This window comes from Berghia stephanieae, chromosome 1 (assembly GCF_034508935.2).
Source record: "Berghia stephanieae isolate SIO BIC M18660-M18661 chromosome 1, UCSD_Bste_1.3, whole genome shotgun sequence".
Classification (NCBI taxonomy): Eukaryota; Metazoa; Mollusca; class Gastropoda; order Nudibranchia; family Aeolidiidae; genus Berghia; species Berghia stephanieae.
Window position 1 is genome coordinate 105,023,048 of NC_088360.1, and position 16,718 is coordinate 105,039,765.

The window sequence follows — 16,718 nt, forward strand, 5'->3', positions numbered from 1 at the left end:
ACAACACTGTTATCTCAATTTGCTCAGTTTAACTCAATTTACACCTGAGTACGGTGAGAGAATGTGAGTAAAGAGCCTTTTCCAAGGGCTCAACTATGGGTGAAAAAGGCTCTAACCCAAGATTGTCTGATCTGAAAGTGAGTGTTATACCACAAGACCATATAGTCACATAAGTATTTTAACATAAAACCCGTCCTTCAAATATTGAGCGATTTAAATGGCCCTCGTCTTCACAAAAACTTTCAAACCTGAGAAATTTTTGGCAAAGATGAAGGTTATTTAAATGGAGCAATATTTGAAGGACAAGTTTTTTCTCCAAATTTTTTAATATTGCGTCTTTCCAGAGTTTGGCAATCAACTGGTAAAATGTGTTGAAAACATTCAAAGAATCTAGAATATAAATGGTTAAAAATATAGTTTTTGAGTTGTCGTCATAAATATTACACTATTTTCATCAATATGTTGAAGGTATTGAAGGGAAAGGTCTACAATTGCACCAAAGTTTAACTTTAGGACAAAACAAATCACAAAATAATCTGCTACACAGAGAATAACGCATTGACGAAGGCAAATAGTTTTGTTTTTTTCATAACACATTTTATGCTTGTCCGAACCAGCGGAGCAGTTTTACATGTTCTATTAATAGTAGTGACCACCATTGTCAGTTTAAAAAATAGTAAATTCAAGCGTAAGTGTTAAGGGGTTTTTTTTCTTGGTTAATATCTCCACAAATGTAAGAGTGATACATATCTCTTTTTTTTTTTAATTATTACTTAAATTCAAATCAAACATTTATGCCATGTCGATGATTGTCAGATCAAAATTACCTTTTATTTGTTTCACAATTGGGCCATGTTTATTGTAGTTTTACAGAGTCTTGTGGCTCATAGAGCTGGCATTAATCCTGTTGACTTTCGTAGTCACTTCAGAGCCATTAGGCCCATGAAGATACCATGAAATGGACATTAACAATTGCTGGCTACTATTTGGATAGGTCGCTAGTCTATCGCAGAGTACTACTACTTTCCACTAGATCTAACAGAACCAGCTATCCAATCGCTGATGAGTGGACAGGGGGTTCAAAAAAAAAATATCTCAATATCATTCAATATTGGACTTAGTCCCTTTGTGTGTGAAATGAGTGCTCTGCCAACTGATATTTTGGGACTCCCCCCCCCCCCCTACCCTCATAATCAAGGAGAATAACTGGTTAAAGATAGACATCAGTTTGTGAAAAACATGTACCACTCTCATATTCATGAAGATACAGTTCATATATCTCTCATAAGATACTCAGCAACTTTTCTTACAAATTACTGGTTTTAAAAACTTGACATGAAAGTGTATATAAATAATCACAGAAGCAAATATGAGTTGCAGAAGGAAAAGAACGACAAACTTATTGAGAGTTTTAATACCAACAATCAATGAGAAATTTCAAGTGATTACAACTTTTTTTAAAAATTATGTAATATACACACTCGGAAAACAATTTGAGAGCTACATATTTTGTGTACTTGAAATTTGTGAAAGCCGTCATAGCAACATTTAATATATAAATAAAGGAAATTAAAACCAGTACAGGTAGAGCACTGTCCCCCCATCTCGGTAGATTCAAATAATTTTCCTGGATAAAAGCAGCTAAATTCTTCGATTCCTTGAAAGAGAGAAAAGTTCTCTAATAAACATGAGCCAGGAGCAGATTTACTTTTGTGAAGAAAAGAACAAGGTTTTGGCATTTTCAGTGAGGTGCCTGTCAGTAATCATAGTGGCAAACTAATGAGCAGGCAGCAGTGTCAAAAAAAAAAAAACATCTGAAAAAGTGTGTATGAAACAGTGCTGGACAAAGCAAGAAAGAAAAACATTTTTTTTTTAAACCACACCCAAAAAACCAAAATTCCTTGACGGGGGATCAAACCTCAGACCTCCTGTTCTTTGCTTTGTCTGGCACTGTTTCATACACATTTTTTATTTTTCCGATCTTTGCCTGTTCATTGTATGAAACTCCTATTAGCTCACCGAGATGTGAGACAATTCTCTACCATAATAATAATATGCAATTTGAAGCCACCCTAGCAAAAGAAAGACGATTTTAGCAACATCATGGATATACTAATCAAGATACAGGCATCATAAGCTTCCATTTTGATCTCCGGATTTCCAGTCCCTGCGTTGCTTCAACGCCTCATTGACACCATTCTTCCCATTCTTGAGATGTCCGTTAACATCAGAAAATTTCACGTGTCCGTTTGAATTTATCGGGGGTGAATCATATTCCTTTTCACTATTGCCGTGCCCGTTACAACAGCCGCTTTTCATATCAACGGTAAGCAATTTTGCCGCTATGGATTTGTAAAAATTGAAGATGATAAAGGCACTTCCTGTCATGACAAAGAGTAGCCATCCCCAGGTTCCCAGCCACGTGGGTGCCGGAGTCTGGCGGAGTTCGTCTATTCCATCCTGAATATCAAAGTACACACCGTCCATTTGCTTGCTGGTCGTCATCATGATACAAATGTGAAACAACTGGTGACCATGGCCAACAACATCAAACTTTCCTAAAACAAAAACAAATATTATATGGCATGATGAAAAAAACATAAAAAAGAAATTAAGATTCACAATGATTTATATTTTTATGAGTGCTTATTATAAAATGGGAGAAGAGGGGATGGCTGAGTGGTTAAGGCATTGCACTGCAACCTGAAAGGTACCAGGTTCGAGCCCCAATTCAGAAACTTTCATTTTTTTCCCAGGACATGATTATCAACCCCCAATTTGCTCACTTTGGATAGCATGGGTGATTCCTGTTATGAGTGTATACTATAAAAGGGGAGCGCAAGGTGGCTGAGATGACAAGGCATTGCACCGTGACCCAAAAAGTGCCAGGTACGAGCCCTGCTCATGCACTTTCAATTTTTTTCCATGGTGGGCGAGATAATTAACCCCAAATCCCAAATTTGCGCACTCCGGGCAACACGGGTGATTCCTGTTGTGAATGCTTACTACACAATGGGGAGTGTTCGGTGCTGACCAACAAGACATGCCTATAACATACACTGCTGCTATTGACATCATTGTGGTATACGTTTTATATATGTAAATTTTGTATATTTATTTGTAACGTGCATTGAGCATCATACAGTGATGAAAAGCACGATATAAAAGCTTTGTATTATCATTATTATTATTATTATTATTATTATTATTATTATTATTATTATTATTATTATTATTATTATTATTATTATTATTACTATTATTATTAATATATTATTATTATTATTATTATTATTATTATTATTATTATTATTATTATTATTATTATTATTATTATTATTATTATTATTATTATTACTATTATTATTATTATTATTATTATTATTATTATTATTATTATTATTATTATTATTATTACTATTATTATTATTATGATGATGATGATGATGATGATGATTATTATCATTAATATTATTATTATTATTATTATTATTAGTATTATTATTATTATTATTATTATTATTATCAATATTATTATTATTGTTATTATTATTATTATTATTATATATTATTATTATTATTATTATTATTATTATTATTATTATTATTATTATCATTATTATTATTATTATTATTATCATTATTATTATTATCATTATTATTATCTTTATTATTATTATTATGCTTATCATTATTATTATTATTATTATTATTATTATAATCATAAGATTTCCATATCTAGCGTGCCTCTAATCATTATGTGACAACATATCATGCATTGGCCTATCCGTTTACCTGGAAAATATCTTTGTGGAATGTCAGAGCCAAAGAAAAATCCACCGATAACAAACCAAGCAGTTTGTGTTAAGTGATCCCCAAAACTTGCCTCCCATTTGCCTTCAACGACATAAAGTCCAATTTTCACTCTGGTGAATGGAATTATTTTTATCATATAAGAAACAAATATACGAATAAATAAACCAATTAATTATTTAATTAAATACATCTATCAATCAATCAATCAATCAATCAATCATTCAATCAATCAAATAGGACCATAAATATAAAGAGCATTTCCACAGATTTACCATGCTCAATGCTCTTCACACACAGTTTCATTTAATCCCTCAGCAGGCCAAATAGAACCATATTTCCATTTCATACAGTCCCAGTCATCAGTTTGGCATCATTTTTGTACAAACACATACAGTATCTGGCACTGCCTACCAGCACCCAAGGACTAATTAATTCACATCTCAGTTGACTGTGGGTGTCAAGTGGGACACAATATTGGGCACAGAATTTTCCACGAACACTGTCACCCAATCAGCCACTGACCATGCATAACATTGCTTGATGCTGAGCCACCAAGCCACATGAATAATTAAATAAATAAATAAATAGACAAATGAAATGTGAATGGTGCCTCTATTACAATGTCTTAGCTGTCATCGATGACGGAAAGGGGACAAAATGGTATAACAGAAGCAGGCCTGAAGCATCCTGACGCTCAAGTTGACAACAGGAAATAAGATACGGAAAGGGGAAAAAATGGTATAACAGAAGCAGGCCTGAAGCATCCTGACACTCAAGTTAACAACTGGAAATAAGATAGGAAAGGGGAAAAAATGGTATAACAGAGGCAGGCCTGAAACATCCTGACACTCAAGCTGACAACAGGAAATAAGATACGGAAAGGAGAAAAAATGGTATAACAGCGGCAGGCCTGAAACATCCTGACACTCAAGCTGACAACGGGAAATAAGATACGAAAAGGGGAAAAAATGTGTGGCTGGCTGAGAAAATCCGGAAAAGATGCGCAAATTTAATAAATTGAGTGATATATATAGTGGTGTAGACCACCTTTTTCTGATCATTTACCACTTAAAATTTTCTTTCTACGTCTATTAGAACCCAAGTTATGAATTTTTTTCTGAATAAAATTTGTTGCTATGGGAAACACTTTATCTTCAATTTAGGCTTATATCTCTAATCGAAGCTTGCCACATCTTCCCGGGTTTTCTCAGCCAAATCACAAATGGTAAAACAGCGGCAGGCCTGAAGCATCCTGACACTCAGGTTGACAAAGGTGAATAAGATAATGTTTTAAAATTCAAGGGGACCCCAATAGCTCAGTTGATAGAGCACTCGCTTCACACACAAAAGGAATGAGATCGATCCGCGGTGCAGTCGAGATTTTTTCTGACCCCCTGTCCACATAGCAGGGGTCGGGTAGCTGGGTCTGTTAGATCTGGTGGAAAGTACTTTATGATAGACTAGCATCCTGTCCAAAGAATAGCAAGCAATTGCTATTGTCCGGGATAATTTCCGGCTCCATGGGTATAATAGACCTGAAGGGCTACTTTCTTTTCTTCTTCTTTAAAATTCATACAAAGTTTTAATCTTTTCCCATGCATTGTGCAGCTATAGTGACAAAAAAATTGAGATCTTAAGACATAATCATGAAATGCTCAACACGAAACATGAATCTTAAAAATTATAAATAAAAAAAGCAAATTAAACAGATTTGACAGCATTAGTGATTTTTCACAATATTTACATATTTTCCAAATATCTAGTGTCCTATCCAAAGAGTAGCAAGCAATTGCTTTCATCCGTTTCTCACTATAGAAATCGGGATAAACTCCGGCTCCGTGGGTGTAATGGCTCGGAATGACTACTAGACTAAAAAAAATTTTTAATGAAGTATAAGGAATAAATTCTTACAAAATGGGAATTGTTAGCCAGGTGTAGATGCTGGCCACCGAGCCCATCTGCCAAAGGCGTCTCTCGAATGGATAGGGACGTTTGTACTTGACTTTTGACAGGGAGCAACAGTAGCAGGTGAATACTCCAAGAAACGCTCCGATGGGAATGGCCATCTGTTGGAAAAAATATATGGTTAGGAATCTAATGTCAATACCGACAGGCATTAATAAAATAATAAAAAATAAAATTCCCTTTATTCATCCCATAGGGGCTAAATTTTTTTCTAGAGTCTAGTTCAAGGGAAGATGTGGAATAACCCAGGCATCAGTCGCAGCGCAGCGTCGCAAATTGAGCTAGGACAAGGTGAATTGCTCAAGGCCACACAGCACAGCGGCAGGTGATCGAACTCAGTACCTTTTGGGTACGAAGCAAAGACCATACCACTGAACCACGCTGACATGAATGATGTGTATGCGGAGATGTTTCCATATGTGGGTTTGAGTCTATGGGTGTTTGTGTGTACGCGTCTATGTGTCTATGCTAGTTGATATAGTACGAGTAATTATTAAGCGCCATAGAGCACTTTTCAGTGGATTAATGGGCGCTATATAAGTATATGATATTATTTTTATTAAATTATTCTTAGTTTGATATTACCTGAAAGCATTATCCACACACAAGCAGAGGATCCCAATAGTGGGAATACTCAAATGTTTACAAATCATTATATATTCAAAACAAAAAAAATATATCAATAAATAACAGAGAGATGATTTACAAGTATAAAAATATATCATCTCCCAAAACTATAACTAAATATTTGACTGTTTCCTCCTCCGCCAAGGAATTCCACAAGGCTCAGGACAAAACCAAGTGATCCAATTGCAAGACAAAGACAGAAAGAAAGTTGGAAAACAGATAATGAGGATAGAAGACACAGTAAATGACCTCTTGCCCACCACGGGAGGTCAAAGGACCCCACCACAGGAGGTCAAAGGACCCCCACCATGGGAGGTCAAAGGACCCCACCACTGGAGATCAAAGGACCTAACCACGGGAGGTCAAAGGATCCTGCCCAGAAAGTCAGAAATGAACAGATTTTCAAACCTTGTGAATACCTATTTATTAACTCACTCAACCCTAACACCGACTATATCCGTAGTTTACCTGGGTTACATTTATCCCATGCCTATTTATTACAATTTTCTGAGACAAATTATAGGCATAGTATCAAAGCTAATAGTTTTAATTATTACATTTTAATGGGACTTGAATAAAACTATCTATGTACATGCTCATTTTTTATACATTTTTTTCCAGTTTTGAAAAGTAGCATAAATCTCTAGGATTGAGTGAGTAAACAAGATGGAGTCAAGCGCTGTAAAGAAAAATCAAAAGCTGACAAAGTCCAAAGTACATATTTTGCTAAAAAGATTGTTTTAAAAATCATCCTAACCTCACCTGATTGAAGTACGATCCAATAAAATACTCGTGAGAGCAATACCAGTAATGTAACATGGTGCTACCGAACCCATAGAGACCAATGCCACAGTAATCTATCATAAAACAAACAAAGTGGGCAAGTTCTGATCTGTAGAATAAATTATAAATATTATATTATCAATAGGATTCAATAGTCTGATGTGTCACGTCGCCCAGCAATGAGCTGCTTGGTTCTAAACAAAGAAAATCAGTACTTTTTATTCTCCATGCTGGCGAGACCGTTTTCACGTGTCATGTGATCAGAATGTTAAAAAGTCAAAACATGATCCGATTTATGATGTTTTTCTCCTCTGGACACACATTTATGCTCGTTTGAGAAGTATTTCATATGGACACCTGCCATTGTTCCGATAGTTTAGATTCAGTTGCTAAGTTACTATGTGCCATTATGAGGGAAGTGACGTCACGACAGTTGACGGTTATTGAAAACTGGAATAGAGAAAATAGTTTCATATGAGCATACCCTGTATAACTCATTGTCTCTAGTGGTAGGGAAAAACACAATTCTTTTCAATAAGTCAAAATATAAAGGTCATTTAAGGGCCAATCCAAAATATTAAGACTGGCCCAAAAAAAAAAAAGAATATTCCTGTTTTTTGACCAAAATAATGTAATATTGAATAAGGTGTTAATTTCAGACCCTCAGTATTCTTATGCCTGGTACAAACTTATTTAATGATGCACAAGGAATTTTTTTTAATTGATTTATTTTATTGTATGATAATTATATTTTAATTTCTTGAAAAGGGGGTGTAAATAACAATGTGAAATTGAATGTAAGCTTCAATTTAAATATACGAAAACAAAATGGACGTTCCGGGTTTTAATCTGTTTTATCTGTTTTTGTATATTAAATTGAAGCTTACATTCAATTTCACATAGTTATTTATTTCTTCGAGCTTCCAGCAGCACCATTTACATTAAAAGGGGGTGGAGAGAGTGAATGATGGATATATAAATATAATAATATATATATATATAATATATATATATAATATATAATATATATATATATATATATATATATATAAGAGAGAGAGAGAGAGAGAGAGAGAGAGAGAGAGAGAGAGAGAGAGAGAGAGAGAGAGAGAGAGAGAGAGAGAGAGAGAGAGAGTGAGATAGACTGAGAGAGAATGTAAAATCAATTTACCTGTTGTGGAAACAATGTGCAAAAGCACTACAAGAGTAAAGAGCAATCATGGTGACAAACGCCACCCCCAAAGGCCACATGTACGGATCAAACAAGACGTCAAACTCAGTGCACCAATAGCTTGCCCGAATCAACACCATGAAAAGAGCCAGGAGATGGGTCCAGATGTTCATCACCTCGTTGTGCCACTGAAGAAGAAACGGTCAAGGTTACACATAATTTGTGTGTTGGTACAATACATCTGGCTGGTGGAATGTTGTGAGTAATGTACCTAAGTGACAGCATCAACAGCGCAATATCCATTAAACATGCTTAAATCGCTTTACAAGGGGTCCCAAGCCAAAAGTAACACTTAACATTTCAGACAAGACGTGAAGCCTGTTAGGTGATATTTCAATCTTTTTTCTGACAGAGACGGGTACTCATTTTACATATGAGTATAGCGAGAGAGAATGTGTGTAAAGATCCTTTTCCAACTGAGCTACTAAGGGACCCTGTGTTTAAGGTTACAGAAACTGGGGGGAAAAATCTGTCTACAGGACTACTTTTTTTGTTCTTTTTTTGGGGGGTTTAATTTTTCAGGTATATAAATGGTACATAAATTACAATTGCCTTATTTGGACAAAATTAATACAACAGCTGTTGACAATGAAAGATGGAATTATTATCTGATTGTGTAAGAATATCCTACAGGAAAAGTTAAACAATAATAATAATAATTAATAATAATAATAATAATAATAATAATAATAATAATAATAATAATAATAATAATAATAATAATAATAATAAACACTTCTAATAATAATAATAAACACTTCTAATTGAACCTCACCTTTCGCTGGATAGAGGACTCTGGATGCATTACTAAAAAGGTCTGTTCTTCACTTTATTCACTCAAATACTGTTAATTATGCTTCAATAGCATCTATCACTTTAATACCAATTTCATTTCATAATGTTTTTACCAAAATTCAAAACGACAATTATTTTATAGTTTTAAAGCTCCTTTTATTTATCAAATAAAAAAGTTTCAAGAAACTTGAGATGATTTGACTTAAATTTCTTGTGACTTGATTTTATATATCTGCAGAATTACGATGTTATAAGTTAACCACTGTCGCAAGTCTTATCATTATTCCCAACTCTGTTCATCAAAGATAATCGCAACTGTGTGTATGGTGAGAACAAAATGGACGTGCCCAGACTTTTATTTTGATTTTATTGATTTCTCTGACAAATTCAATTTGGACATTTATTTTTTGTATATTCTCGGGCACAGAATACAAAATTCGGATGGTGTTTGGAAAAAAAACGAGTTGAGATGAGCTTTTTTTTTTTCTTTTTTTTTTTTTTTAGGCCCAGGCCATCCTATCTAATGACCCTCTTAATTAGTAACAAATTTATTTGTTAGGTTTATTATTAAACTTATGTTTAGTGGTAGTCGCAGCAGAAAGGCATTGTCATTTACTGCTTCTGTATCGTTCGTTATAATTAATGAATTTTTTTTTTTTTTGGTTAAAGGGTGAAGTAAAAGGTTGAAATGTTAATGTTGCCTAACACATTCATGGATGGTGGGGGGTTAGTCGAGTTGAGATGAGCGTTAACTCGTGACTGCAGGACCAAGTATGAGTGCCGTAAAAATCCCTAAAAACATAAATCAAGTAAACCACAAAAATCTCTTGTAATATTTTTAGAAAAACCTAATTAAATATATTTTTTCTTCATACCTGGAATATGCTGAGGAAATATTTGCTCCATGGTTGATGGATGGGACGGAATCCTGTCTCTACGTACGGTTCATGGAACAAGAGTGGCATGGCTGCCTTCACAACTGTGGGCTTCATGCTGGACAATTAAGAGACAAAGAAAAAGGTAAACGGCAAAAGAATATTATACAAGTACGACCAAGAGATTTAAGGTTTGCACAGTGATCACTTCCCCACCCTAAAGGTCCTATACACCCAATTTTTTTTCCATGCTTTGTGTGAGCACTTTCTGACTAACAAGGAGATGCCAACCTCAAGAATCAGAAATTGTAGTTTAGGAGGCAAAAAATTTGTAACTTCCACAAATAAAGTGTAATCCATTTCATGAGTAAAATTGAACATTGTTTATAGATCATGACAGTGTATATAAATATTTCTTGAATCATACAAGGAAATACAATTAATATAAGGAAAACAGTGGCTTGTCAAAAATATCTAGTTTTCTAAAATTTTCGCAATTTTCGTATCGCAGTGTTTTTATGCACCTCCGTTGACGGTGTATCTGAACGGACCGTTTTTATACACCTCCGTCACGCATGCGCATCCCACCCAATTTCATCAGCGATATTGTGTTTCTGTATTTGGACACGGTGAAAGTTATATTGTGACATCTGTAGGATGTTTTTGTTAATAAATTTATATAAAAATAATAATAATTTTAAAAATCGCAATTATATAAAACTAGAAAATAGAAATTGCATTGATCGGAAAAATAATGTTTTAGAAAGACCTTATTAAATATGATGAACAGTCAGGTGTCTAGGTAGCCCAGTGGACAAGCTGTCAGACTCTAGCCTTGAAAGTACTTGGCTCAATTCCCATTGTAGACATATTTAAAAAAAAAAAAAGTTTACTTTATTGAGAAAGACATCATTTTTTTTTTTTTTTGTTTTTTTTTTTTTTTTTTTTTTTTTTTTTTTTTTTTTTTTTGTTTGTTTTTGTTTTTTTTTTTCAAAAACTTTTATGTTTTTAAAAAACTTCGATTTTAATTTTCTAAAATTGTTTATTTATTTGAGATCAGTATTTGTGTGCCATGTCTCTTTTTACTTTTGATTTTTTAAATTACTGTTATTATTCTGTAATTTATTATCATTGTATAAACGTACATAGGTAATCACTAAGCAGCGTGCTAAGGCTAACTACAATCTAAAACTATTTAAACCTCATAGACGTATGCAGCAACATTTTCATTAATTTACCATCACCGCCAACGGAGGTGCATAAAAACGGTGCGTTTTAGTACACCTCCAACGTATAAAAACGCCACCTTCTCGTATTTGAAAAAAAGTGTAGACGAGACGAGATAGACTAAGATAGTTAGTATCTCTACTATCTACAATACACAACTCGACACCTGGTTCACTTAAAGATAATACCATCTTGATGCAGTAGATTACTAATAATCATTAATTAATGCAGGATTTATCCGTTTTAATTATAAATATTGATCTGGGTTTCTGGGTGGGATGGATGAACTGCGACACTGAGAGTTTAGAGTGACATTTTTTTTTGTGCCATCGCATCATTACACTTACACTTACGTTTGGGTGGGGTGGTTAGTGACTACCGTGGTAATGGTACAGGGATATAATAATACGCTGTTAAATTACATCACAGTGTGCTTTCAAATATCAAATTCATCCCAGTTCAGTAGAGACAGTTGCCGAAACCGCTGACATTAGTCTGCTTATTTTGTGTACTACTTTCGGTCTCCAAGTACACACCGGAAGCAAATCTATGGTCCTTTTTTCGCAACTTTCTAAAAATAAAATTCTAGCAGCTGAAGGAACTTTTCGTCTTTCGAAAGAAAATTATTTATTACAGTTTTTGTAGGGATTAAAAAAATCTATGTTCATAACTGTCTTCGAAAATGTGTTTTAATGTCTAAGTAATTTCTTATTAAATGCAGCATCGATAATATAACTTTCTGTCTTCTCCACTGTAGGAGACTCAAACTTAACTCACCCCTTTGTAGTTGTACAGTTAAAAGAAATGATTTTGTGTATTTGTTTATTCTATAATATCTGATGTCATTCGGTCCTATTGCAAACTTGTCAGATAGCTGTCCTGTGTCCATTTTTATTTCATCAATGAGAGATCGTGTGAGACAGTTTCATATAGTGTTGGCAGAATAATATTCAAAATCCTTTGTATGCATGTTCACTCCAGCTTTGTCGACTTGATTTGTACTACAAATTGTACGTTTCTTCAACAGTTTCCTGATGGCTTGTTGCAGTGGGTGATGCTTATTATCTGTGTTCGTTGTAATCCAGACTTGATTCATTTGGTAACTTATAAATATCTAGCTTGTATCTCTCCTCGTGAAGAAAAGAGGATGGAAGTGGACTGGCTATGTCCTCCGGATGAACTCAGACGCTAGGGATCGCCCTCAGATTGACCCCACAGGGAGCAAGGAAGAGAGGGAGACCATTGGCTGGAGACTAGGACATCTTATTACTCTATAGATGTCTATGGATGACACCAGCAGGACAAAATGGACATCTTTATTATGTCGCTGCTGGAGAAGGACACCGTGGCGTAACACGACGGGTCGAGAGGCAGCAGCTTCTAATGGTGCTCACACTACTATGTTATGGCGATCGACCCAGGATGCAAATTCCGTACCGCACCGTACACCGTCACAACGCACCGTTCAACCGTTCAAGATGCTCTGCGGTTTCGGGCTCGTTACCACAACGGGTACATGTTGGACAAGTGGCAAGTCCCCACTGATGTGGTGAACGTGCTGTTAAGCAAGTTCTCGACCGAAGCCGATTGGCTTCCACCCAATGTCTCCTCTTGTTGGTGGTAAAGCCTGGCAACTTCTCCCCCAGTTTCGAGTAGTGTCCCCACCGACTTCCACCTCGTATATGCAGCTCTATCCAAAGTCAGGGAATCTACGTACAAAGGTTGTCTGGAATTAGTTCGGCTCGAAACGGGGGCATCGTCCATTGTGTGCTTGAGAGGGGTATCTCAATTCCCTCTCTCTTTGATCTTATTAAACCAGTTTGTAATCGTCTCCCTCCGGACATCGGGGGGCTGGATTGCTGCCAATATCGGGCTCCATTCTCTATGCGTTGTTTCCAGCGTTCCCGATACTATATGCCATATGCATGGGCTTGCGACGTTTCACATAAACCTTCTCAGCGTTCTTGCTTCTACCCCACACTGGAGCGCAATATTCCGCGACGGAATATCACAGTGCCAAGGCGGACGCCCATAGGAGCCCTTGACAAGCACCCCAAGTTGATCCCGCCAGCTTCCTCAGAAGACTCTTTGCGTTTCTCTATCTTTCGGGCAACTCCTTCGAGATGTACCGATCGGAGGTCAACGCAGGGGCCGGGGACAGATGTCAAAGACCAAGGTGGCGGTGTGATTGTTGACGAGCTTCTGTGTCAACCTTATGTGCAGCTGAAACACCCAGATGATGAACAAGTCCCTTTACGACCTTCCAAAATAAATTACCCAAACACACTAGCTGAAGGGGATCGGTGGCGCGTGGAGGGAAGACAAGGGAAAGGCGTGGAGTCCGCCAACAAGAGGACGGTGTTTCATCTTACATTCAGAATGTGTGAACCGATAAAACGTCAAACGAATACATTGCTGTTGATTTCATGTCCTATTGTAAGTGACATTTGGTAACTTTGATGTTATATAAAATAATATGTATTGTGCGGCTATGTGGTCTAGTTGTATGACACTCGTTTTCGGATCGGAAGGTCCTGAGTTCAAGCCTCACTCGGCGCATAATTGAGTCCTTGGAAAAGGCTCTTTACTCACATTCTCTCACCGTACTCAGGTCTAAAATAAGAACCTGGTCGTTAATATCGTTGTCTTTGTCACAAAAAAAGGAACATTATTGCATATCACGCGTCATGTCTCGTACGTCCTCAAAGCGCTTTACCAAGTGTCCCTGACCAACAGCAACACATAACACGTAGAAGGAGACATGGCGTTGTTGTTGGTCAGGGACCCCTTGTAAAGCGCTTTGAGCACATTAAGTGGATATCGCGCTATCTATATAAAAGCTCACATTTTTTAAAATTTGATTTTATATGCATTTTATTATTTTTTAAACGAGAAATAACTAATGGTTTGGGAATAAATCATGGTTTTAGTACATACGATAGTGTGTAAAATCTTGCATTAGAATCGCATTGTGTTGATACTTTTCCCCGGATATGATCCTACAATATATATACCTACATATATATATATATATATATATATATATATATATATATATATATATATATATATATATATAATATATATATATATATATATATATACATATATATATATATTGTGGAACTTGTCACCTAAGATGATTTAACGGACAACAGAGATCGATGCAAAAGTCAACAAGTCATTTGGAATTCTATCAAAGAAACCCACAAAATGTGCAGGTCAAATCAAATCAACAAATCTGAAGAAAATGCATACAAAGCATTTGTCTGACCACTTGTTAAATATGCCATCACCATCGTGTACTAACACCAACAGTGTGTAAGAGCTCGATGACCATCGACTACTGTTTGGAAACATTTCAAGATGTTTCATGTTGAAGTAGAGAGCCTGTCATGGTACACAGGAGACCTGCTCGATTTGCATTTTGTAACATTCATTTTTTGATACGCATAGAAATGAGTTTGGAATAATAATATTATTCATTGTCCCACATTCGAAATGAAATCTATACCCGACCCTTGATGCACCAACAAATCAGGTGGGCCACACTATTTTTGTTTCACCGAGCACTTCTTATGAATTATCTCTGATAAACATCATTGTGTTGATGTTTGTTGTTGTTTTTTTGTTGCTGTTTTTTTTTTTTTTCTTTTTTTTTTTTTTTTTGGGGGGGGGTTGTTGTTTTTTGTTTTGTTTTTTGGTTTGATTCCTTTTTTTTTCTTTTTTTTGTGTTCTGGTTTTCTGTTGGTTTGCTTTGTGTGTGTGTGTGTGTGTGTGTGTGTGTATGTGTGTGTGTGTGTGTGTGTGGAGGAGGGGGTAAGGTTTCGCAGAGAGTTTGAAAAAATTATGAAGGTCATTGAAATCCATTGATATTTTTGAAGGACGAGTTTTCTGTTCAAAATTTTATAAATAAATGTTGCTTTTTTTAATAGTACGGCAGTATATCGAGGCTATTATCAGAAACACATAAATTCCCAAATCTTTTTTTTTTAAATAAGCTTACCTCGATAAACTCTAAAAATTTTCTGTAAATTTAATAAGGACGAGTCAGTTATGTAAAACCTTCGGCTCGGTCCACGCAAATGATTATCAAGGCTTAAACAGACGTGTAGATACTCACTAGGCTTAAACTTAAACCAAAATAATTTTTTTAAAAAGCACCGGTTTTTACTCAACTGAAAACTGCTTTTTAAAAATTAATTAAACATTAGCATTGTGTTGGTTAACCAGTTAATTACCGTACTCTGGAAAAACGTATTTAGAACTTTGGCCATAAAGCTTGTCCTTCAAATATAGATCGATTTATATGGCCCTCATCTTGGCAAAAACTCTCAAATTTTGAACTTTATGGAAGATATCGTGAAGTCCCAGGTTTAAGAGTGTTTGCCAAGATGAGGGTCTTTTAAATCGATCGATATTTGAAGGACCAGTTTTCTGGCCAATTTTTAAAATAATTTACGAGTGTTTCCAGATGCGGCAGTTTTATATGGTTAAGGATGTCTATTAATACAAACTGGCAACTAATTAACACACAGTTATCATAGTCAATAACTTGTCACCTTATTTTAACACTGTTACCGGCGTTGAACTGCAATGAAATTCCTTCTTAGTCTTAGTTCACTACACTCAATCGAATTAGTTTCAGACTAAAGTTAAAGTCGCGATCGAGGCGTGTCATTCACGAGTAAAACGTCAATGTTCGAAAACACACACACACACACACACACACACACACACACACACACACACCTAGACACATACACACAGCGATAATAAAATGAATTATAATCCCATACGATACCCGGGGTGAATTGAGTAAAATAATATGTGTATGAATGCGTAGTATCTGTGTGTTCGTTGTGGGTTTATATATATGTGTGTGTGTGTGTGTGTTCGTGTGTGCTTATGCGTGTCTGTACGCTGTGCGTGTGTTTGTGTGAGGGGGGGGGGGGGGGGGGGCGTCATGTGTCTTCGTATTTAAAATCCTTTCGAATTAATTATTGTCTTCCCGGGGCTATTGGATTTCATTTAGTTATCATATCACACTCTGATTATTGGAGTAGAACTTTGTAATACTTTTTTTTTCTTCTCTTGAATGAAAGATTTGAAAGGTTATCGATACGAAAGACAGTGCAGTTGTACACATTAAAAAAAAAAATAATAATAATTATGCCCTTCCGCAACGACACCATAAGATATCGTCGCCTAGGTATTCCGTGAAGGAATATAGATATTTCATCAAACAAGATGTTTGATGTCAACAGGAATCACCCATGTTGTCCAAGTGAGCAAATTGGGGGTTCATAATCTTGCTCAAGGGAAAAAACAAACAAAGTGCCTGAAGCGGGGCTCGAATCCGGGACCTTCAGCACCACAGTGCAATGCCTTAACCAGGC

The 16,718-nt window shown here is 35.6% G+C and overlaps 1 protein-coding gene across 4 annotated transcripts; it reads right to left on the reverse strand.

Moving 5' to 3' along the window:
* Nucleotides 1-828: 828 nt before the first annotated feature.
* On the reverse strand, nt 829-16,023 carry LOC144962659 (membrane progestin receptor beta-like). Of its 4 annotated transcripts, none has more exons than XR_013643507.1 (8): nt 15,882-16,023; nt 10,093-10,210; nt 8,363-8,550; nt 7,171-7,300; nt 5,728-5,882; nt 3,796-3,926; nt 2,006-2,558; nt 829-1,839 (listed from the first exon to the last, which is right to left on the reverse strand). XR_013643507.1 is itself a non-coding variant. In XM_078895772.1 (7 exons), the coding sequence occupies exons 2-7, from the start codon at nt 10,207-10,209 to the stop codon at nt 2,131-2,133; spliced, it is 1,149 nt and encodes a 382-aa protein (XP_078751898.1). In that variant the 5' UTR covers nt 10,210; nt 15,882-15,982; the 3' UTR covers nt 829-2,130. The 4 variants fall into 4 exon arrangements, 2 of the variants coding, with proteins under 2 accessions (XP_078751898.1, XP_078751897.1); XR_013643506.1 differs by lacking the exon at nt 15,882-16,023 and adding an exon at nt 11,673-11,845; XM_078895772.1 differs by having other exon boundaries at nt 829-2,558; nt 15,882-15,982.
* Nucleotides 16,024-16,718: the final 695 nt, after the last annotated feature.